Source organism: Eriocheir sinensis, chromosome 13 (genome assembly GCF_024679095.1).
Source record: "Eriocheir sinensis breed Jianghai 21 chromosome 13, ASM2467909v1, whole genome shotgun sequence".
Classification (NCBI taxonomy): Eukaryota; Metazoa; Arthropoda; class Malacostraca; order Decapoda; family Varunidae; genus Eriocheir; species Eriocheir sinensis.
Window position 1 is genome coordinate 20,428,854 of NC_066521.1, and position 24,701 is coordinate 20,453,554.

The 24,701-nt window shown below is 42.7% G+C and overlaps 1 protein-coding gene across 1 annotated transcript in view; it reads left to right on the forward strand.

Moving 5' to 3' along the window:
- Positions 1-886: 886 nt before the first annotated feature.
- The window catches only part of LOC126998156 (dipeptidase 1-like), a 63,485-nt gene continuing 39,670 nt past the window's right edge, over positions 887-24,701 (forward strand). Inside the window, exon 1 of the mRNA XM_050859591.1 lies at positions 887-1,438. Coding sequence (XP_050715548.1) covers positions 1,037-1,438 — 402 coding nt within the window. The 5' untranslated portion in view covers positions 887-1,036. The remainder of the gene's footprint in view (positions 1,439-24,701) is intronic.

The following is a 24,701-nucleotide window of genomic DNA, read 5'->3' on the forward strand; positions in this document are numbered from 1 at the left end:
GGCACGGCACGAAGCAGCGCTGGCCGAAAGATAAGCTCCGAAGCGGCACACCTTCCCTCAAAATATTTACGTAGCGCGTCCCCGCCCGCCCCGCCGCGCCGCCTGTGTTTGTAAACAGTATAATGCAGCTACTAACATTAGCCTGCGTGGAGGGCGGGTGGTCTGGCGCCTCACCTGTCGGCCCCTTCGCCCCCCGTCCACCTGGTCTGGTCGCCTCGCCTGCCTGGTTCCCTCGCCTGTCTCTAGATCTGTTTAACTTCTCGAGTTTCGTTTATCGTTTTAACATCTTATCATCTCATTTTTCTTATCTCGCAACCTCTTTCCCTCCTGTCATTCCTTCACTTCCTCCCTCCCTTCCTCCCTCTCCCTATGCCTCCTTCTATCCATCCCTTCCTCCCTCAACCGCCTCTATCCCTTTCTCCTTCCCTCCTTCCCTCCCTCCGCCAAGGTCTTGTCCAGGTGCCGCCCGTCACAACATTTTCCGCGCCACAGTTCTCGGATCACTTTTCTCCCTAACTGCTCCGTCCGTCAGCACAATGGCCGCCCGTCACCCGCCGCGGCCCGGTCTCGTTCAGCTGTGAGTTGTGGGTCGGGGTCGTCGCCGTAAGTCTCGCCCTCCAAGCGGCGGTGGGGCGGCGGCCGCTTGTTTTAGGTCTAATATTAATTTCCATCTGCCTCTCACGGGAATCATTTATGTAAATGAGGAACTAAGGGTTTGTTAGCTGTGGGGGCGGTGTCCCCCGACGCAGTGAAGGTGCCGGGTGAGCAGCCTTCAAGGCCGTGAGGAAGGTCAGGGGGAGGGTGGCCTCCACAGCCGATGAGCCGGGCTGTCTGTGTCGCGGCCATTACTCCGCTGCGCGCTACACGCTCTCTTGTGTTCATGCGTGTTTTTTTTTGTGCACGAACTTCAGATCGCGCTGAGCTGAGGAAGTCGAGTGATGGCAGGAGCCGGGCGGGTGCGGCGGCCGGGCTAGCGGCGGCGGGGGCGGCGGCGGCGGCGGCCGGCGGTGGCCAGGTACCAGTGGGCGCCGCCGGTATGCGCCGCAGCCGCAGCGTCTGCATGAAGGAAGAACAGCAGCATCAACACCAGGCGTGCCCGCCTCCCGCCTACGGGGGCGCGTCCTACTGCGGCCCCGACTGCCCCGCCCCGCACGGCTGCCGCCACAGCGTGGACGTGTGCGGCGCCACGCCCTCCAGGCCAGCCTATGGGCGCGGCGTGCCCTCCTGGAGCGACGGACGCGGGCGCGGGGCAGGATCCTCGCAGAGCGTGTCGGCGACCTGGTGCAGCGGCACCGCCGAGACGGGGTTGGGGCCCCTCGACCCCCTGCTGCCGCCCCTCCCGCCCGACCTGGAGGAGCACCTGCGGACCTGCCGCTGCACATGCAACCACATGGGCTACGGGAACTACCGGGCGAGAAGCAACACGCTGCACACCTCGGTAAGGCGTCCATGTGGCTGTGTCTGTCTGTCCGTCTGTCCGTCCGTCTCAGATGTGCCCCTACCCTACTCTCTCTCTCTCTCTCTCTCTCTCTCTCTCTCTCTCAACACTGCGTCACGCGTGTTTTAAAGTGATTTCCCCCGCGACCCGCGGCGTCACCCACGCTCCCCGGAGCCGCCGCCTCACCTCGTTTAGGGCGTCAGACACAGTCATCTGTTTATGCTGTCCGGAGCTGACAACGTTTAGAGCGTCAGACAGTCACCTGTTTATTCGAGGACTGTCCAAGACTGACAGTGTTTGGACCATCAGACACTGTCATCTGTTCATAGAAATACTGTCAGCCGCCTGATCGCCTCCACCGCGTCACCGGCGACAGCAACACAAACAGTAAAGTTTAGCTCGCCTAATCATGGACGGGACTTGTAACATAACACGGCAACAATTAAAGAGGAATCACGCCGTCAGGTTTCAATCAGTGGATTCATTGTAGCGCAAGTGAATTAAAAGCAGAGCAAAGCTTTTATGTAAATGTTATACGTGATCGTGTTGAAATTTCAACGCTGGGAAAAAATTAAATGTCGATCAGTTCATATTTTATTCTGTTTTAGGTGAGCATTTTATTCACTCCCTGATTGTTACTAAACCGAGAAGCCGGGAAACTAGGAAGCTGAGAAAAACTATAACAGGGTAGTAGTAATAGTAGTAGTAGTAGTAGTAGTAGTAACAGCAGTAGTAGTAGTAGTAACAGCAGTATTAGTAGTAGTAGAGTAAAGATAACCCCCATTACCACCACCATGACACAGAACAGCAACAACAATCACCACCACCACCAGCCATCCCACCCTCACCACCACCACCACCACCACCACCATCACCACCTCCGTAACTGTCGCCCTCTTCGCGTTAGGCTGAAAGGCGGCGGAAAACTGAAAGACTGGACTCCGAAAGCGGCTGAAAGGGACGTCGCCATGAGAAACGCTCGCCACAAAGGGACGCAATGAAGAAAGCTGTGAGGGGCGAGCAAGGACCTGACACACTGTTACGGGGCGATGCGGGGAAGGGACGAGGAGGCAGGAGAGTAGTAAAGGATTGCAGGGAAAGGTAAAAATGGCGATGGGCAAGTGGAGGAAAGGTACAGGGAGAAAGGGGAGGAAAGGAGAGTGGAATAGAAAGACAGGGAATAGAAGGAAGTAGTGAGAGAGATATAGGAAGTTAAGGAAAGGTAAAGATTGAGGTGTGGAATTTGAGAAAAGGAAGGGAAAGATAGGGAAGGAGAGTAAGAAAGGAATGCTACTGAAGAAAGAAAGGAAAAGTGGCTGTAAGGAATTAGAGAGAGAGGAAATGGGAGTAAGAAGACGAATAATATTAAAGGAAGAATGAGAGAGACTGTAAGAAATTAAAGAAACGTTAAAAAGGGAGGTAAGAAGGTTTAAAAGAGAGGGAGAGGAGCGAATTTGAACGAGATGTAAAAGAATGGATAAGAAGGAATGGGAAAGCAAGGATAAGGAACAGAAGGGAAAGAATAGTTGTAAAGGAGGTAAAATAAATTAAAGGAAAGCTAAAGATGTGATTGACAGAGAAAGAGAAAGAGAAGATAGGGGAACGAATCTTTTGAAGGACAATGAAGGTATGGATGACGATGTGTAGAAGGCAAAATAGATAAAGAAATAAGAACAAATACGAGAAGGGAAGGAAAAGAAAAAATGTCGAAACGGAGGAAGAGAAAAAAATGGATAGTAAAGAAAATGTGGGAGAAAGGAAAGCAGAATTAGGCAACTGGAACGACAAGAGAATGGGTGAGCGAAAGAAGATGGAAGGGACGAATGAAAATATGGAGAGGGGAAGGGGAGGAAAGAAAAGATAATAATATGAGGGGAGGAGGAGGAAGGTTATGACGGGAGGAAGGACAGTGGAGGGGCTGCTGCGGAAGGGAGGAGGAATGGAGGAATAAAAGTTGATGGAAGGGGAGGGAGGAAGGGAAGGAATAAAGGCACAGGAGGTTGAGGAGGAAAAAATTAAGAAAAATGGAGAGGAAGGAGAAAAAAGAGCAGTAAATGATGCAAGAGGAGGGAGGGAAGGAGAGAAAAGCGAGGTAAAATAAATGACCTAGGAAATACAGAGAAATAGACAGACAGACACAGACAGATAGACAGACAAACAGGCAGACAGACAGAAAGAAAGAAAGAAACCGACAAACAGACAGGCAACTGGACAGAAAACCAGGAAGGCACAGAGACGGACACAGAGAGACAGACAAACAAACAGACAGGCTAGACAGACAGGCATACAGACAGAGACAGAGGCAACTAGACAGACACAGAGAAACAGACACACAAACAGACAGGCTAGAGAGACAGAGACAGAGGCAAATAGACAGACACAGAGAAATAGACAGACAAACAATTACACACACACACACACACACACACACACACACACACACACACACAGGGCACCACTTTCATCACCCTCACCACCGCACCAATGCACCACGTCCTCCCGCCTCTCTGAAACTCTATTAATTAATTGGGAAGCACGTCAGACAAGGCCAATAGTCCCTTAATTAGTGCACGTGCTCTCCGCGGCGCCTCGACAGCATCCCTTCACCTCCATCTCATCTCCTGTCAGCATCCCTCTCTCCCTCTCTCTCTCTCTCATCAGCATCCAAACCTACTAATAGTCCCTTCTGTGTGTGTGTGTGTGTGTGTGTGTGTGTGTGTGTGTGTGTGTGTGTCCCCTCCCTTTCCCCTTCCCTTTGTCTTTCTCCTCCTCCTCCTCTCTCTTCCTCTTTTACTTCTCTTGTTCCTCTTCCTTCTTCTCATTTTCCTTCTCCTAATGTGTTTCTTTCTCCTCTTTTCTTCTACTCCTTTCCCGTCTTCTATTTTTTTTCCTTTTCTCCTCCGTTTCTTTTTCTTCCTCTTTTTCCTCTTTTTCATCTTCCTCCTTTTCCGCTTCCTTCTATTTCTCCTTTCTCTCCTTTCTTTTCCTTTTCGTCTTCCTTCTTCTCCCCTTTCTTCCCTTCCTCCTATTTTCCTCTCTCATTTTTCCTGTTTTTTCCTCATTTTCCGCTTCCTCCTCCTCCTCCATCTCTCTTTCTTCCTCCTCATCATTATCATTCCCATCGTCACCATCATCATCATCATCGCCCAATATCGCAGGGAACTCCTCACTGATTGAAGATGATTGTTGGTGTGTTTGTTACGTGTTTGTTCATTTAGCTTCCGCAGTTAATTATAGAGAAGCCGTTCAGAAGTAAGTGGAAGCAGAGATGACAAGACTTTGATTAGGCTTGGTTAGGTTAGGTAAGGTTATGAAGTGTTGAAAGAGGGAGGGACGAAGGGAATGGAATCAGAGTAGAGAAGACTGATTAGTAGAGAGACTGAGATTAGTTGGTTAGGTTAAGGTAAGGTTATGTTGTGTTGAGGAGGAGGGAAATGGGAAGAAATGGCAGAGAACCAGAGATGACAAGACTTTGATTAGGCTTGGTTAGGTTAGGTAAGGTTATGAAGTGTTGAAAGAGGGAGGGACGAAGGGAGTGGAATCAGAGATGAGATGACTTGGATTAAGCTCGGTTAGGTTAGGTTAGGGTTAGGTTAGGTTAGGTTAGGTTAGGTGAAGGTGTGTTTAAAGTGGGAGTGACGAGTACAGTTGAAGCAGAGATGACAAGACTTTGATTAGGGGCAGTTAGGTTAGGTTAGGTTAGGTGAGGGTGTGTTTAAAGTTGGAGTGACGAAGGAAATGGAAGCAGAGATGACAAGACTTTGATTAGGGGCAGTTAGGTTAGGTTAGGTTAGGTGAGGGTGTGTTTAAAGTTGGAGTGACGAAGGAAATGGAAGCAGAGATTAGAAGACTTTGATTAGGCGCAGTTAGGTTAGGTTAGGTTAAGGTGAGTTCAGAATGCGTATGAGGAAGTGGAAACAGAGATTAGAAAACTTTGATTAGGTTAGGTTAGGTTAGGTTAGGTTATAGTGTATTTACAGGAGGAGAGACGAAGGAAGTGCAGCAGTGAGTGACATTTATGAGGAAGGAGGAGGTAAAGGAGAGAAAGGTGATAGCTTAGCCGCGTGCTCTGCCTTCCTGTAAGAATAAGTCAGGTTCTAATGGAGTATCAAGAGTGGAAAGTCGAAAAGAAGGGAGGAAAGAGAGAAAACAGTGAGTCAGGTTAGGTTATGATACGTCCTAATGGATAAAGAGGAATAGGACATGGGAAAGGAGAAAAGAATGAGTCAGGTTAGGGTAGGAATTGAAAGTCGCAAAGGAAGGAGGCTCTTATAGGAAACAAAGAATAAAAAAAGAAAAAATGAGTAAGGTTAGGTTATGCCACGTCGCAATGGGTAATGAAGAATGGAAAGTCACAAAGGAGGGAGGGAATAATGAGGAATAAAAAAAATAGAAAAGAGGAAAGAATGAGAAATGAAGAATGGCATAAAAATAGAAAACAAGGAAAGAATGTATCAGGTTCAGGAGAGTCACGTCGTAATGGAGAGTGATGAATGGAAAGTCACAAAGGAGGGAGGAGATAATGAGAAATAAAAAGAATAGAAAGAAGGAAAGAATGAGAAATGAAGAATGGCATTGAAAAAAGGAAACATAGAAAGAATTAATCAGGTTTAGGAGAGTCACGTCGTAATGGAGAGTGATGAATAGAAAGTCACAAAGATGGGAGGAGATAATGAGAAATAAAAAAAAAATACAAAGAAGGAAAGAATGAGAAATGAAGAATGCCATTGAAAATAGAAAACAAGGAAAGAATGTATCAGGTTCAGGAGAGTCACGTCGTAATGGGGAGCGAAGAATAGAAAGTTTCACCTTCAGAGTAAGACGAAAACCAGGAAAGGGAGGAGGAGGAGGGGAACGGCTCGGCTCGGCGGTGTCCCCTGCCTGTAAAATATGACTCAGGTGGACCTCACGTGCAACTCGCCTGCATTAACGTGATCAGGGGAGATTTACGGGCGGCATTATAGCGTTTGTGCGTGATGGAGGGCCGCGCCGCTGCTGTTAGTGACCATAAAGACAGGAAGACAGAACTCAGACAGGACCTCCAAAGCACGAGACATATCCGAAACATTTCCTTGAGTTGAGAGAGAGAGAGAGAGAGAGTATGCGTGTGTGGTGAAATAAGATGAAATTCACTTAGATTTCAATGTTAAATGTAAAGAAGGGGAATTCAGTTTTTAGTACCCAAAGTTCTAAGATCATCGAAGTAGTATTAGTAATAGTACCGTGTAACATAGTAGTAGTAGTAGTAGTAGTAGTAGTAGTAGTAGTAATAGGGTGAAAAGGAGAAGGAAGGAGGGGAAGATGAGGTAAAGGAGGTGGAGGAAGAAATGAGGAGGAGGAGAAGGACGAAAAGAAGACAGTAGGTGAAGGAAGAGATGGGAGAGGAGAAAATAAGAAGGTGAAGGAAGAAAGAAGCAGGAGAAGGAGATACAAAGAGGTGGTGGTAGGATAGTAGTAGTAGTAGTAGTAGTAGTAGTAGTAGTCGCAGAAGCAGCAGTGGTAGCAGAAGCAGTATTGTAAGCGGGAAGGTATTGGCGTATAATGCTTCAAACGCTCAATACGATTCTGGCAACCCGCACCCGTCGCTAACTCAATACCAAGCCACGCTATTGATCATCGTGGGCGAAGTGTATCTGTTTATCTGACCAAAGAAATAAGTCAAGTGTTATGGCGCGGAAAACCAAATATACGAGTCAGAGAAAGAACAAGGACGAAATGAAAATCGTGAATAAGATGTTAGAAATTGAGGAAGAGGTAAAGAGTAAGGACGAGAAGGACTGGGAGGAGATAAAGATGGTGAACGAATGAGGAAAAGTCAGATATGAAGGATGAGGAATATAAAGAGGAGCAGAATGTAAAAATTATAAAAGGAAGAGGTGAAGGAGAAAGAGGAAATATGGAGAGAGTGAAACAGTGGAAGAATAAGGGAAAGGAAAGTCGATAAGAAGAATGAGGGTGAAAAGGAGGAGGAGAAAGGAATTACATAGGAGAAAGAAGATCTAAGAGAAGGAGAAAGGACAAAAAGAAGAAGAGGAGGAGGAAGAAATAAAGAAATGGAAATGGAAGAACAGAAGAGGAGAAAGACGAAAAGAAGAAAGTGAAATTAGGTGGAGAAAGAAGTGATGGAAGAGAAAATAAGAAAGTGGAGGAAGAAAGAAAGAAGAGGAGGAGGAAGAGAACGTAAAGAAGAAGGAGATCAAAGTAGGTGAAGCAGGAAGAGAAAGGAGAACGTTAAAAAAAAACAAAATAAGAGAATCAGGAAGTGAAGAAAAACAAAGACGAGAACACGAAGAAAATATTTAGGAAGGAGGGAAACGATCACGTGAAGGAGGAGGAGGAGGAGGAGGAGGAGGAGGAGAGTGATAATAGGGCCACACCTCAATACTCTACCATGACACAAATTTATGGTGCCATTATTAGCTGACCTCGCCACGCCGCTCCCTCGGTTTGTTGACTAATGGAAGGGTTCTCTCTCTCTCTCTCTCTCTCTCTCTCTCTCTCTCTCTCTCTCTCTCTTTTTCCTTACTTACCACCACCTTCATCTCTCCCTTCTGCTGTCTTCCATCTTTTGTCTTTTTTTCCTCCTCCTCCTCCTCCTCCTCCTGCTCTTCTCTTTAATAATCTTCCTTGTCTCTTCCATCAACTCGACCTTTTCCTCCTCCTCCTCCTCCTTCTTTTCCTCTTCCTCCTCCTTCTTTTCCTTCTGCTCCTTCTCATTCTGCTTCCTTTTCCTCCTTTTGTGATCACCTTTGTGTATTCCATCAACTGTCCCATTATCTTCTTGCTCTTCATTCATCATCCTCTTTCCTCTTCCTTCCTTCCTTCTCTCTCTTCTTCCTTCTGTCTCATCCATCAACTATCCATTATTCTCTCTCCATTCATCTTCACTTTTTCTCCCTCTTCCTCCCTTCCTTCTCTCCTCTCTTCTCTTCTCCCTCCTGTGATCATCTTTGTATACATCATCAGCTCTCCCGTTTTTTATCTCTCCATGCCTCCTCCCTTTTTTAACTCCATCCCTCTCTTCCTCCTCTCCCTTCCCTCCTCCCTCCTCCCAGCATTATCCTGATTGAGAGTTCATTGATACCAATTCACCAAAGTCTTCTCAAATGGTCAGCAAATTTCTCAGGTGAGGCTCAGAGGAAATTTTCAGTTCTTAGTCTTCGGGGAATCTTCAAAAATATTTCCTAAGTTCACGAGAAAGAGGAGGAGGTTAAGGAGGGAGCTCGGGGTGAAGGGGGAGAGAAGGAGGGAGAGAGGAGATAAAGTTGCGGAGGTGGAACGGTGGAATAGAGAAGGAATAGAGAAGGAGAAGAAAGAAGGAGGAGGAAGAGATGGTTCGTTGGGATGAGGAGTGAAGAAGAGGCTGGGAAAGAGGAAAGGATTGACGGGGAAAAAAGGAATGGAAAAAGGAGATAGGCGTATGGGAGGAAATGGTAGAAACGTGGAAGATTTTTTTAACCTCCCTAAATACGATGCTGGTAATGTGTTTGTTCGCGTGATCACATTAATAGTTAACAATATCAGTGCCTTAAAATCATTGTAGAAAGGACATGAGAAATGAAAGGAAGAAAGAAAGAAGGGGGAGTAAAGATTGAAAGTCGAAAAGGGAGAAGACAACAGGAGTGAAGAATAGGAAGAAGGAAATATTAATGATCAGTATATATTCTCGGCTCCAGAACTCAACCAAAGGCCAAAATATTATGAAAAGAAATACTAGCCTTGTGTTATGTGGCACAGGTGGCCGGCTTACCTGGGAGATTAATTAACGCGCCATTTTTCGCTGATTTAGGTAATGTGAAGATGATTTTATATTAATTAACCCACGTTTTCGGAGAGAGAGAGAGAGAGAGAGAGAGAGAGAGAGAGAGAGAGAAAAAAAAAGAAAGAAAGAAAGAAAGGAGAAAAAGAAAGGAAGGAAGGAAAGACAGTAGGAAGGAAGGAAAAAAATAGAATGCTATCGGACATGTTTTCACGGTATATGCAAACCACTTAGTCTACGGAAAGAATACCCTGATGTATTTAAATGTGGTATGCTATCTCCGTAGACTTTCACGCAGCTGCTGGCAAAGAATAGCAATGTTGGTGTTTGCTTTTCCGTAGTGTGTAAAATGAGTTCTTTCTTACGTCCCTATTAATGATGTTGATTTATTCAGAGAGAGAGAGAGAGAGAGAGAGAGAGAGAGAGAGAGAGATTTGAAGATAAGTTCTTATTTGGAGTTTAATGAAGCAACATGACAATTATGCCTCATCCGTCAACATCTCCTGTTCCTCCTCCTTTCCTTCTCCTGCTCCTCTTCTTCCTTCTTCCTCTTTCTCCTTCTCCTCCTCCCCATCATCATCATCATCTCCATCATCTTTATCCTCACCCTTTTCTTCTTCCTTCTCTTTTTATTTCTACTCCTCCTTTTCCTACACTGAGAAGAAAGTATACTAACCAACATGAAGGTAGAAGTAGTTGTAATACCCATTGGTAGATGCTGAAAAAGGTTACAGCTCATTAGTGGTTGCTGGGGAAGGTTACATCTCATTGGTGGATGCTGAGAAAGGTTGTATATCACTGGTGGATGCTGGGAATGATTACGTCTCTTTGGTGGATGCTGGGGAAGGTTACATCTCATTGGTGGATGCTGAGAAAGGTTGGATCTCACTGGTGGATGCTGGGAATGATTACGTCTCTTTGGTGGATGCTGGGGAAGGTTACATCTCATTGGTGGATGCTGAGAAAGGTTGGATCTTATTTGGTGGATGCTGCGAATGGTTACTTCTTATTGGTGGATTCTGGACTAACGTGTGAGCGGGGCTTGTTTTCGAAGTTAACGTCAAGAGTGTGTAGCTGTTATTGTGTCTTGTTTTGGTCGGTTTCCTGGGCGAGGGAAGGTTATTACAGGTGGGAAAACTTATGGCGGTGGTGGCGGCTTTGCTATTCTTCTTCCTGTTATTATTTTCCTTCTTTTTTCTTTGTTTCTCTCTTCTTATCTTTCTTTTTTTCCTTTTTCTTTTTTTTCCTTTTCTTTATCATTTACTTCTCATTTTTCTTCTTTCTCTTCATCCTTATTTCTCTATCTTCTTTTCCTTTTCTACTTGTTTTTCTCATTGTTTTTATTCTTCTTCCTCTTCTTATCCTTTTCTTTTTCTTCTCCTTTATCTTCCTTTTTTTCTTCTTTTCTTTATCTGTTTCATCTTTATTCTTCTCTTTTCTTTTAGTTATTCTTATTTTTCTCCTTCCTGTTATTATCTCTATTTTTCGTCGTAATGTTGTTGTTGTTGTTGTTGTTGATGTTGTTGTTATTGTCGTTTTGGTCACTATGTTACTTTTACGTATATGCTTTTTTTCCTCTTTTATGGTCACGTGCATCTCAATTTCAGTTTTTCCCCACTTTTTCGAATTCCCTTTTGGAGCAAATCTGCATGAATTCAACATTTTTGTATTTATATATTTTCCATATGCCAATACTGTTTCCGATTATTTCCAGAGCGTTCAATGTATTTCAGTACCTTTCGATATCTTTTTTCCCAGTCGCTTCCAATATTTTTTCTGCAACTTTCAATAACCCTTTTGGCCGTTTCTAGTAATGCGTTTCTCGTTTCCATTGATATAGATATACCATACTCGCATTCCCTGTCCCTGTATCCCGTTTAAGCAGCCTTCAATGCCCTCTTAGTCCTTTCCAGTAACATTTCTGCAAGGTTTTCATTGATGTCTATTCACTTCGATGCTTATTTTCAACCTTAGATCCCGCCCTCAAGCCATATCTAGTTCTTAAAGGCTCTCAGCGCTATTTTAGTAGTTCTAGATATATATCCCGACCTGTTTTCATTAATATAAATTCCTGGCGTTGTTTTCTTCGACTCTCATCTCCTGCCACAAGCCGCACCGCTCTTGTTTATACCCCTGTGCCGCCCCCGCCGCCTCTTATAACTCGGCCCGCACGTGTAGCCGAGCTTTCTCCCAATCCTCCTTTGACATTCTTGATCGCGGCTCCCCGGGGCTTTACTCCCTAAGCTCGGGGGACTAGCGACTCGAGGGGACGCTGCCAAGGGACAATACCTGCCTCTGTCTTAGCGTGAGTCGTGATAGCGAGATCCGCCGGCCAACCAGAAGGTTAAGTTTATCCCTATCCGCTTCGTCGTCCTCCGCTTCCCTTGCCTCTCCGCCATCCTAACAAGCATCCCGCCCTATCCCCCCTTGTCCTCCCAAAGCTTCCTTCCTAAAGTTTATCCTTACCTGGCCTTCCTCCTTTCTCCTCTCTCCTCCTTGCCAATCCTTCCTTTCATAGTATCTCTTATTTATCTTTATTATCGTTCCTGTTTTCTCTCAACCAGGCTTTTCTTGTGTCTCCTTTCTTCTCAGTTCCTCTTTCTCTCCTCTTTCATTCTTTTTAACATCCTTTTATTGCCTATCACTTCTCCATCTTCTCCATCTTCCAAACTTTCATCCCTTCCCATCCTTTGTCTCCTGTCTCGAGTTTTTCCCTTCACTTCATCTTTTACAACTTTTTTCCCTCCCTTCTGTCCTCGGCTACACATCTTCCAGACCTCTTTCCCTCGCCACCTCCATCTCTCCCTTAGTTAAAAAGCCTTTGCAACTATTCTTTCTTGGCTCCTCTTCTCACCTTCCACAACTCTTCCCTTCCCTTCCCTACCAGCCCGTCACACCTTCCCTTCTCCCTCACAAAAACTCTCCCTTGCTCCTCTCCCTCCTCTCCCAGTCCTTGCATTTATCTCCTCCCACACAGAAGCTTCCACTAACTCCTCTCGCCCTTGTTAACTCTTCCATCCCTTTCCTCCCACACAAAAGTTTTCCCATACCATCTCTCTCCCATTCCAACCCTCCCATTCCTTTCCATACCATCACAGCTCTAACCCTTCCCCCTTCCTCCCCTTTCCGATCCATCTCTCCCCTCTTTCCCTTCCTAACTAACCCCCTCTTCCCTCTCCCTCACTTAACCTGTTCTGCATCCCTCGCTTCCCCTCCCCTTCCCTCCCCTTCCCCTCCCCACCAAAAGTTGTGTTGTCGGTCAGGGGATCAGACAGGTGAGTCGACAGGTAAACCCACGTGGGCGCAGGTGTTTCGGCCTAAATTGGGCGCGGATTTGTCTTCGCTTTGGTTGGTATTTGACGTATTTCATTTTTTTTTCTTACTTTTCCTTTTTCTCCTGCTCTCTTTTCTCTATGTATTGTTTGTTTGTTTGTGTGATTGTTTACGTGATTTTCTTTTGTTGCCGTGTTAAATCTTATATACGTTTGTTTGTATTCTCTTCCTTCCCTCCCTTCTTGTTTCCCTTCATCCTTTCTCACCTCCTCGCTCTCTGCCTTCATCTCTGTTTTCTCTCTGTCTCCATCTCTCCATCCCTACTGCCTACCTTTACCTACATACCCATCATTCCCTTTACATTTTCTCCTTTTATTCACTTTCTCTTCTTCCCTCAGTGCTTGCCTTTCTCCTTCCCTTTGTCCTTCCTTATTTCCTTCATTTTGTCTTCTTATTCTGTCTACCTTTCTCTTTCCAACTGTCTTTTGATCTTTCCTTTAATCTGTTCCCTTCATTCTTCTTTCGTTCTTCCCTTTCTCTATTCATATTTTCCTTCCTTCCATCCATCAATCCTTTCTTGTATGCATCGTTCATCCTTTCCGTCCTCCCTTCCTCCCTTCCTTCCTTCCTTCCCTCCTTCCTTCCTTCCTTCCTTCCTTCCATCCATCCATTCTTGCACCCATCTTTCCTTCCTCCCGTCCTCCCTCCCTCCCCTCATTTCTTCCTTCCTTCCTTCCTTCCATCCATCAATTCTCGCACCCACCTTTCCTCCCTTCCGTCCCCCCTCCCTCCATTACTTCCTTCCTTCCTTCCCTCCCCTCCTTCCTTCCTCCTTCCTCCCCGTGACCCCCAGCCTCGTATCAACACCTGCATCTGCTGCTCGCTAATTGCACGGAGACGGGGCGCGCTGAAAACTGCGAAATGGCTCATCATCATTTTTATGGAGCATTTCCGTCTCTCACTTCTTACCATTTTCTCCTTTTTTTTACTTTTCCTACTCTTTTTTTGGGGGGGGCTTTAATGCTTTCCCTCTTCCACTCTTCCTTCTCCAATTATTCCCTACTTCTTTTCATTCTTCTCGTCTTTCTATTCTATTCTCTTTTGCTTCTTTTTCGTTCTTCTGTTTTTAATCATTTTCCTTCTTCCCCTCTTCTGATTTTTCTCACTAGTTTTCTCTCCTAATTCTTCATCCTTCCGTAGTCCAGCTTCTCTTTCTCTTCCACTCTTCCTCTTCCTCTTCCTCCGCTTCGTCGCTATTTGCTTCGTTGCTCTTTCACTTCTTCATCTTCCGTTTTATTTTTTCACTCTCTTTTCTTCTTTTTTTTCCTAATTCATCTGCCTATTTTCCCTTTATCTTTCTTCCTTAGCTCGTATTCCAACCTCTCCTCCTCTTCCTCTTCTTTTCTCCACCCTCCTTCTTCCTCCTCCTCCTCCCCCTCCTCCTCCTCCTCCTGGCGCAGCTTCTTTCTCTCCTCCTTTCTCTTCTTTACTTCCTGGTTATTATTTTTTTGCCTCTCCTCTTCTTTATTCAGTTATTTTTATCTCCCTCGTTTTTTCATCGTTAACTTTGCCCTATTTTTCTTTTTTTTTATTCCTCCATACCATTTCTCTCTCTCTCTCTCTCTCTCTCTCTCTCGCTTTATGACATTGCATTCCTTTGACCAGCAATAGCGTACAGAGAGAGAGAGAGAGAGAGAGAGAGAGAGAGAGCATTCCCTTAGAATTTTCACTCACCAAGGCAACGTCCTCCGAGCTGTCTGGTGACCTCCCGTTGTTGATATTGATTGAGCAAGAGACAAGAGAGAGAGAGAGAGAGAGAGAGAGAGAGAGAGAGAGAGAGAAGGAGGGGGGGGCAACAACCTGGAAAGAGATAGGAATTGTATAACGCAGAAGAAAGCAAAGAGAAGTAAAGAGGGCAACGATAAAAGAGCGAGAGAGAGAGAGAGAAAAAAAGAGAGGAAAAAGAAAGGAGATTAAAAGCTTGCGGTGAACGTTGTTTTAATCACTGGAACACGAAAAAGACTGTGGGTGAGAGAGAGAGAGAGAGAGAGAGAGAGAGAGAGAGAGAGAGAGAGAGAGAGAGAGGTAATGAAAAGAGGAAGATCACGAAAGGACATACGTAGAAAGAAAAGAAGACGAATATTAATGATGACACCAGGACAAGTAAAATAGAAAGGAGATCGACGAAGAAGAATGCCGAGAACGAAAAGGATAAAACTAACGGATGATGATGAAAGGAGAAAAAAACATGTAAACAAAAAAAGAAAAAGAAGATAGATACAAAAAGAAAGAAAAAAAGTAGAGATCAAGAAAGAGAAAAAAAATAAGATAGATACAAAAAGAAAGAAAAAAAGTAGAGATCAAGAAAGATAAAAAAAATAAGATAGATACAAAAAGAAAGAAAAAAGTAGAGATCAAGAAAGAGAAAAAAACAGGCCAATGAAGAAAGGAGAAAATGTGATTTATAAAACAAAAGAGGAAAATGTTATAGAACGAAGCAATGAGGAAAAAAAAGATAGAAATAAGTCATGAAATCAGAAGAGGAAAATACGATAAAAATACTGAAAAAAAAAATAACAAGACAAGAGAAAATTTGATATATAAAACAAAAGAGGAAAATGGAATAGAGCGAAGCAATGAGGAAAAAAAGATAGAAATAAGTCATGAAATCAGAAGAGGAAAATCAAATAAAAATACTGAAAAAACAACAAAAATAACAGGACATCAAGAGGTTCAAAGTCCGGGGGATATCACGTGACCTTCGGATTGGTTAGTGTTCGATCAAAAGTACTGTTCTCCTCTTCTTCCTCCTCTTCCTCTTCCTTATCTTTATCATCTTACTCCTTATCTCCTTATTCTCTCATTTCCTTTTTATCTATAGTTTGGTTTATGATTTTTATCCTCCTTAAACATTTCGACCCCCAAGCACACATATATTTGAATAGGTTTTCGAAGGCGTTTTAGGGCATTTCCAGGGGTAGTTAAATTATCCTGGTGGTTGTCTGACCCTTCTTCTATACCATGAACCGCCATTGTGTGTTTTGTGCCTCGGAGCAGTTTCAGTCCCTCATTTCGAAGCTCCGGATCCCGTGATTGAATTCTAATTGACGCTTTGATTACATTCTGATGACAAGGCGCGGTCGCTAATGCCAGGCTGATTATTATTATTGTTATTATTATTATTATTATTATTATTATTATTATTATTATTATTATTATTATTATTATTATTATTATTACTATTATTATTATTATTATTATTATTATTGCTGTTGCTTCAGGTAATTTGCTACAGGTAATAATCATTGAAATATTAATCATGCACTTTTAATTTTGCATAGAGATGAAGGAAACGGGGTGAGAGAGAGAGAGAGAGAGAGAGAGAGAGAGAGAGAGAGAGAGAGAGACAGACAGACAGACAGACACACAGACACACACACACACACACACACACACACACACACACACACACACACACACACACACACACACACACACACCTGATAGGCACAGTGGCAATAAATTGGTTCTGGCTGAGGCTGAAGCGCCGAGTAATTGGTGACTCCCTAATTAAGACACACACGCGGGGAACGACGTTGTTAATTGTTACAAAATTAATTACTCGATTAGCGTCCTGATTACTATGAGAAGCTGGGCCATAAAAGCCTACCTGGCGCCCCTTCTTCCTCCCCTTCATTTCCTCCCCTTCCTTTCATTCATCCTCCTTTCCCTCCTTTTCCCTTCCTTTCCTTTCCTTCACTTTCTCTTCTTTCACTCCCTTTGTTCCTTTCCTTTTTTTTATTCCTCATTTTATTTACCTCTTCTTCTTTTTCATATCCCCTTTCTTACCTTCTCTTTTCTTCTCTTCTTCCCTTTCCTTCGCCCCTTCCTCCCCTCGTTCCTCCGCCATTATTACTCTCATCTTTCCTCCTTTCCCTTCTCTTTCCCTCAAATCTTATCTCTCTTCCTTCCTCCATTATCTCCCTCATCATCCTTCCTTTCCCTTCCTTTTCTATCCCTCACGCCGCCTTTTCGTTACCTCTTCCTCTCTCTTTCTCTCTCTTGTGTTGATCTCTCTCTCTCTCCTTCTCTGTCTCTCTGTCCACTCGTGCCTTCCAGCCCTCTCCACCACCACCACCACCACCACCACGAAGAATAGGACTACCAGGCTCCTCCTCCTCCCTTTACACATCCCTCTGAAGGACTCTTTAATCCCCCTCTCGTGCTCCCCTAATCCACGTCACCGCCTCCTTCTGCGTCCCTCTGCTCTGTTTTTTTTTTCTCTCCCTTTTTATTTGTCTTTCACCGTCAGGATATGTTTCAGGCTGTGGTTTTCCGACTGGCTTTGTCTCTCTATCTCTGTCTTTCTATCTATTTATCTATCTATATCTATCTATCCATTACTGTCTGTCTTTCTCAGTGTATTCTTTCATGCAGTGTAAGGAAAGACCTGTGTGTGTTTGTATGTTTGTTTGTTGTTTATCTTTGGTTATTTCGCATATTTTTTTAACGTTTCTATTTTTCTTGTTCATTCTTCGTTTTCTTTTTCCTTTTCCTCTTCCTTTACTTCGGTTTTTCGTTCATCTCTTAGTTTTTTTGTCTCCTATTCATCGGTTTCTTTGTATTGCTTCCTATTTTCCTTGTTTTCTTTATCCCATTTCCTCCGATTCCTCTCTTATTCAGTTTTTATGTCATTTTCCTCTTTCTACTACTAATACTAATACTACTCTACTACTTCTACTACTACTACTAATTCGGGTTTAAATACGGCACTTTTTCGATCCTCTGTTGAATTCATGACATGCGTGATCCGAAAAGAGCATTGGAATCTATTAATACTGATGTCTGATTTTTCTCTCTCTCTCTCTCTCTCTCTCTCTCTCTCTCTCTCTCTCTCTCTCTCTCGTGGTTGGATATTTTTAAAACGGTTGAGGACGAGAATAGGAAACAGAAAACGGAGTAAAAAATGGTAATAAACCCATCAATATTAAAAGGGATTCATGAGTATTTTTTTTCCTCTCTAACTTTCTCCCTTTTTTGCCTATCTATCTATCTATCTATCTGTATCTATCTTTTTTCCTCTATTATTACCCTCATCTCTCTTTCTCTCTTTCCTTTCTCCCCTTTCTCTTTTATCCCCTTCCTTCCTTCATCCTCTTTTGTTATCATCGTTTTAGTTCCTCTCACCTTCTTCTTTCCGTCAAATCTTCTCTTTCTTTCGCCTTTCCTCCCTTTTTTTTATTCTCTGTTCCTTTGCGCCTACTTTTCTTTACCTCTTCCTCTCTTCCTCTCTATCTATTTATCTATCTGTCTATCTATATTTTACTTCCTCTACTATTACCCTTATTTCTTTCCTTTCTTTTATCTGTTCCTGCGTGCCTCCTTTTTGTTTATATATACCTCTCTCTTTCTATCTCTATCTATCTATCTATATCTATCTATCTATATCTGTCTATCTAACTATCTATCTGCCTGCATTCCAAAAACACCAAAACAAGGATTCGAAAAATAAAAAGTTCGTGTTATTTGCGTAAATAAATATTCAAAAAGTTCTCGAAAAATAGAAAATGCGTGTCATGTTATTAATTAGTGCGATGTATTTGTGATTCTACTCCTTTTCAGAGAGAGAGAGAGAGAGAGAGAGAGAGATCACTATTGAGTTTTATCAGTTACTGTAGTATATTTATAAATGACAATAATAACAATAATAAGAATACGAATAAGAAAAAGAATAATAGGCAACGGGAAGGGAAAGAGTAAGAATGAAGGAGAGGGAGGAAGCAAAGAAGGAGGAGGAAGAGGAGGAGGAGGAGGAGGTGGAGGAGGAGAGAACAAAAATGGCAAAACCTGAAGGAAAATTGGAGGAAGAAATGGAAGAAAGAATGCTCGTGGAGGGAACTTCAGGGTGAGGAGGAGGAGGAGGAGGGGGAAGAGGGGAGGAAGAAAGGAAAGGATGGAGGAAAATCATCTCTCCATCCTCTCATGTCTCGGAGGAGGAAACTTGAGAGACAGTTTTTCTTTTTCCTCCTTTCAGGCCCGAAACATTTCCATAAACATTCTCTCTCTCTCTCTCTCTCTCTCTCTCTCTCTCTCTCTCTCTCTCTCTCTCTCTCTCTCTCTCTCTCTCTCTCTCTCTCTCTCTCTAGAACAAAGTAAAATAAGTAAAACAATTGGGCAGTTTAATGAGTGGACGGTTTTTTCAATTTTCCTGGTCTAATCAATCCTCTTTTATCCCGTTTTCCATTAATAATACTCTTCCACTTATCATTCTATCCTTACTTTTTATTTTTTTCATGTCTTCGGTGTTTTATTTTCTTATTTTCCTTTTTTATTCAGCTTCTTATTTCTTTTCTACGTGTTGTTTTACCGTCATTTGCTATTTTCTTCTGATCATTTCATTGCCTTATCTACCTAATTTCTCCTTTTTCTCAATTTTCTTTCTATTATATTCTTCTTTCTCATGCTGTTGGGTTCAGAATGGGTGAGACTCAGTTCTGGTCCGATGGGGGTCAGCGCTAAATATTTCAGCCCTTCTGTCTGGAGCTTCAACTAGACTTAAGACAAGAGGGGAGAGGGGAGGAAAGTAGGTGACGGTGCTGCCCTCTGTGAACGTCCCAAACCCTGAAGGATAGATTTACTTGCTTCGTTTCCCCTTGAGGACACGCATTGGTTAGTTTATCATTGACTAAAGTAAGAGAATTTAAAGAAAAGGTATTAAAAGGAAGAAAAAATAGTATTGTCCATCATTTGCACGCATATTGGTCACTCTGAAAGTCCGAAGCAATGAAAGGTAGATCAGCTTGTGTCATGGTTATCGGTTAGTTTATCATTTACTGAGGTTGGAAAAATTAAAGAAAAGGTATTGAAAGAAGGGAAAAAATATCATTCATCGTTGCCACATATATTGATTAGATTATTATTTACTGTAGTTGGAAAAATAAAATAAAAGGTAAAGAAATTCAGGAAAGTTTAAAACCTCTCCTCGTTGTCGCCACTATTACCACCACCGCGGGACACCCTCACAGTTTTCTCTCCCCTCCTTTGCCATGCTCTAAATAGTTATCATTCCTTGCCCCGAAGTCTGAGAGAGAGAGAGAGAGAGAGAGAGAGAGAGAGAGAGAGAGAGAGAGACGGCAGATAGCAAACGATTCACAGGAAAGAGAGAGAGAAAAAAAAAGAGCGGGAAACTGGGAATAATTTTGCATATCTTTGCCATGAAAGATTAATTCCTTCCCACGCTGAGAGAGAGAGAGAGAGAGAGAGAGAGAGAGAGAGAGAGAGAGAGAGAGGGTCATCTATTTTCTCTTTTCTCGTCTTTTTCCAACTCCTGACCTTTGGCAATTCAAATTCTGGGGAGTGGTCTTTTACTGCTGAGAGAGAGAGAGAGAGAGAGAGAGAGAGAGAGAGAGAGAGTAAAGGAATATGTAGGGAGAAAATGGAGTAGGAGAAAAGGAAAGGAAGGGAAAGGAAAGGAAGGTAAAATAAGGAAAGACCGAACTATTCCTATAACCTGAAAGAAAAAGAGAGAGAGAGAGAGAGAGAGAGAGAGAGAGAGAGAGAGAGAGAGAGAGTTACACAATAAAATCAATATTCGCGGTTTCGTGTCGAGGAACATAAAGACGCTAGGTTAGGTAGGTTGGGGGGTCAGTGTGTTTGTGTGTGTGTGTGTGTGTGTGTGTTTGTGTGTGTGTGTGTGTGTGTGTGTGTGTGTGTGTGTGTGTGTGTGTGTGTGTGTGTGTGTGTGTGTGTGTGTGTGTGTGTGTGTGTGTGTGTGTGTGTGTGTGTGTGTGTGTGTGTGTGTGTGTGTTGTCACGCTAATTGAGCTCTATCATGCCAGTGCAATAACTCAATGGAAATATACATGTTGATATTATATTATATTTATTTATTATGCTTTTTTTTTTTTTTTTGTTAGTTTTGTCGCTTTTATCTTTATTTTTCTCCCTTATGTTTTCGTTTTCTTTTCATTTTGCTTCGTTTTGCACTTTTTCTTTCACCTTTATTCATTTTCCATCTTATTTATTTCCTTTCCGTGACTGGTTAGAAAATAAATTACTTTAGTTATGCAAACACGATCTTATTATCTTTATTTTTCGTCCTACTTTCGTTTTTATTAATGTTTTCTGCTTCTGCACTTTGAGTGTTGTTTCTCTGTGTTTAGCAATGGTTCTCTCTCTCTCTCTCTCTCTCTCTCTCTCTCTCTCTCTCTCTCTCTCTCTCTCTCTCTCTCTCTCTCTCTCTCTCTCTCTCTCTCTCTCTCTCTCTCTCTCTCTCTCTCTCTCAATCATTCCTTCTCGGGAGGCATAGTTTTGTATTTGTTTTAATTGCAGCAACGAAGAGGAGGAGGAGGAAAAGGAGGAGGAGGAGCAGGAGGAGGAGGAGGAGGAGGAGGAGGAGGAGGAGGAGGAGGAGGAAAAATAAGTGGTGAAAAAGTACGGTAACAAAAATGAGGACGAGAAGGAGGAAGAGGAGGAGGAGGAGGAGGAGGAGGAGGAGCCATGTCGACCTTCAAACATACTTTCCTTTCTTGTCAGGATTCACTTGAGAATTTAGTGAAGTCTGCCCATCGATCTACCTCATCTTCCTCCTCCTCCTCCTCTTCCTCCTTCTTAATTTTCGTCCTTCTCTTTCCTTTCCTCCTCTATTTGTACATTTTATCTCCCGCCCACTTTCCTCTCCTCCACGTCTTCTTCTAATTTACTTCCTCCTCCTCCTTCGCCTCCTCATTCATTTCTCTCCTCCTCCTCCTCCCTCGTATTCATGTTTTTTTCTCTCTCCCTCTCCTCCGACTCATCCTCCTTCTCCTCTTCTCTCCCTCCTCCGTTCCTTTTTCTCTTGGTTTCTTCTTAATCTCGAGGGTGTGCACGTCATTAATACACACACACACACACACACACACACACACACACACACACACACTCATGCACACACATGCACACACACACACACACACGTACCGGGGCTTTAATCTTATGTAGACAAATTTATACCATTTATATTCTCTCTCTCTCTTCCAACATTTTTAATCATTTTCGTCTCATTACATCTTAAATCATCTCCCACGCGCTGCTTAATTGTCCTCCTCCTCCTTCTCCTCCTTCTTCTCCTCCTCGTTATTCACTTCCTCCTCCGCTTTCACAGAATCGCACGGAATCTAAGAAGGAAAGTAAAACTAGTCCCTCTTTTCGTGACGTGGAAATGCTGAAAAAGTAGATATAAGAGGAGAAAAAAAGTAAACGAGAGAGAGAGAGAGAGAGAGAGAGAGAGAGAGAGAGAGAGAGAGAGAGAGAGAGAGAGAGAGAGAGAGAGAGAGAGTCTTACGCAAACACAGCAGCCATCAGAACCAAACAAAAGATACACGTCGTCAACCCCTGAGGCCACGAGAGTCACATCCCAAGATTAATACTTCGGAAAGTGACTCATTTCTGCTGGCGGGGAGTGCAACATTTCCGGTACACACACACACACACACACACACACACACACACACACACACATGGATATTGAGCTAATTGGATAGACAGTTAAATATATATAGATAGATAGACAGACTGATATAGATAAATAGATAGCTAGATATATGAGTTTGCAGAATGTAATGTAAATAGATAGTTTATTGGTCACCGATAGATAGATAGATAGACAAACAGAGTGATTCATAAACTAATCAATTGGTAAAATGTTTGATTGTTAAATGAATTGATATACACGTAGATCATTTGCTAAACACACACACACACACACACACACACACACACACACACACGACTGTTACGTACACAACCAAACATTTATATAACCGACAAGTAAAAATAAACCAGAACAAGAAAAAAAAGTAGCCAAAAAAAAAAACAGTTCCACCAGAAGGGAAGATGAAAAAGTGTAGAAAAAAAGAGTGATACATACATTCGTCCGACATGCAAACCTTTTTTTTTCTTTTTTTTTTCTATGCTGTTTTTTTTTCCCTTTTCTCTCCCTCCTCCTCCTCCTCCTCCTCCTCCTCGTCCCATTCTCTCCCGTTTTCTTTTCTGTACAAAGACTCTGAGAAGCAAACACCCGCATCTGAGAGACGTGTTGGGGTCGATGCCGCGGGGATGAGAGAGAGAGAGAGATGTGCGTGGTATGTTGAGGGGGAAAAAGTGGAGTTTGATGGCACGCAAAACAATCTCTCTCTCTCTCTCTCCTCTAGCACGAGATATACAAAAAAGAGAAAAAAGAAAATCGCTGTAAAAGGATCATGGACATTTGTAAGGGATTGAATCTACTCCTGTAATTGACTTAGGGTTATATTTAGGTTCCTGGTTATGTCCTTTATGGAATGTTGTTTTTATACGGAAATGAAATGAGTCAGATGAAATAATAACAACAATAAGAATAAAAGGAGAGAGAAGAAAGGAGGAAGGAGGAGTCTAATGGATAGATGAAAGGAGGGAGAAAAGAGGAGAAAGAATGATAAAAAGGAAGAAGTGAAGCAGATGAAATAATAACACCAGTTAGAAGAAAAGAAGAAGGAGGAGGAAGAGAGGGGGCGATATAATTGGAGAAGAAAGAGAGGGTTGGAAAAGCAGAGACAAATTTAAGGAGGAAGGAGGAGCCCGATGGTTAGGGAGAGGGATGGAGAGGAGGAGAAAAGATGATAATAAGGAAGAAGTGAAGAAGTGAAATAAAAACACCAGTAAGAAAGAGGAAGAAAAGAAACTAACAACAAAATATGAGAAACAAGAGAAATCTGAAGAAGCAGAGATTAAATTTATGCGAGAAGAAGAATAGAATGAAAATGTTTAAAATTATAGCAAATGGAAAAGGACAAATAGAGATAACATTAATAACGATAAAATGAAACAGAAGAAGACAGTGAAGACAAGACAATACTAAAGATAATGAAGAGCAAAGGAGATCAACTGGAAACAATAAAAGAAGAACAAGAAAAAGAAATACAAGAGAAAACTTAATACTGAAAATGAAAAAGAAAAGAAAGAGGAAAACGTCGAGGCAGCAAAATTAGATAACAATAATATGAACAAGAATCAGAAGACAAAATGGAGAAGGAGGTGGAGACAAAATTCTGATAAAAGGTGAAATTGAAGAAGACCAGGAGTTGAGAAAGAAGAAGAAGAAGAAGAAGAAGAAGAAAACGTGGAGACAAAAAGCTGATAAAAGATGCAGTTGAGGAAGATCAAAAGAGTTCAGGGGACGAAACAACAAAGAAGAAGAAGAAAAAAGAAGAAAAAGGAAAAGGAAAAGAAGAAACAGAAAAGGTGGAGACAAAATCCTGATAATAGATGAAAATTAAAGAAGACCAAATGGAGTTGAGACGAAACAAAAAGAAGAAAAAGAAAAAGAAGAAAAAGAAGAAGAAGAAAGTGTCTAAGGCACTAATGTATATAATATCATGTACATAACAATATAGGAAGTGTCGAGACAAGCTGTATATCGCGCCACTCTCGCCCAAGGCTATAAACGCCCTACCTTTCACTAAACATCCGGTGGCGCGATGCAGACCTTGTTCTTCCTCACCGGGTGTTTAGTGAAAGGTAGAAGTAGGAAGAAGAAGACAAGAACAAGAAGAATAAGTACAAGAAGAAGAACAAGGACAAGAGGAACAAGAACTAGAAAAAAGAAGAAAAAGAATAAGCAAAAGAAGAAGAGCAAGAAGAACAAGAACAAGAGGAACAAGAACTAAAAAAAAAAGAAGAAGAAGAAGAAGAAGAAAAAAGAAGAAGAAGGAAAGAAAGGAAGAAGAAAAACAACAAGAATATAAAAAAAGGGTTACTCCACAGGGTTCCTCCACACGAGTCTCCTAAAGAGAGCATTTACAACACGTCTCCAACATTTCCTGCTGTTTTTCTTTCCGCTTCACGGTGACTGACAGGGAAGGAGAAGATAATAGAGAGAGAGGAAGCCAGACGGACGGACGGATTAAAGGCAGACAGACGGCCCAAAACAGACAGGCACTGAACAACAAGGAGATAATAGACAGGAGGCTAGACAAACACACAGACAGGCAGACGGATTAACAGACAGACCCACATGAACCCAAGGACAAGGAGAAAGATAGAGAAAAGGGGAAAGACCGAGAAAGAAATAGAGATAAAGAGGTAGGCAAACAGACATACAGATAAATACACAGACATATAGATAGATGAAAACCAAGAAAAATATAAGAATTGATAGATAAATTAACAGAGGTATAGACAGCCAGACAGACACAGATAGAGAGTCACAGGTACA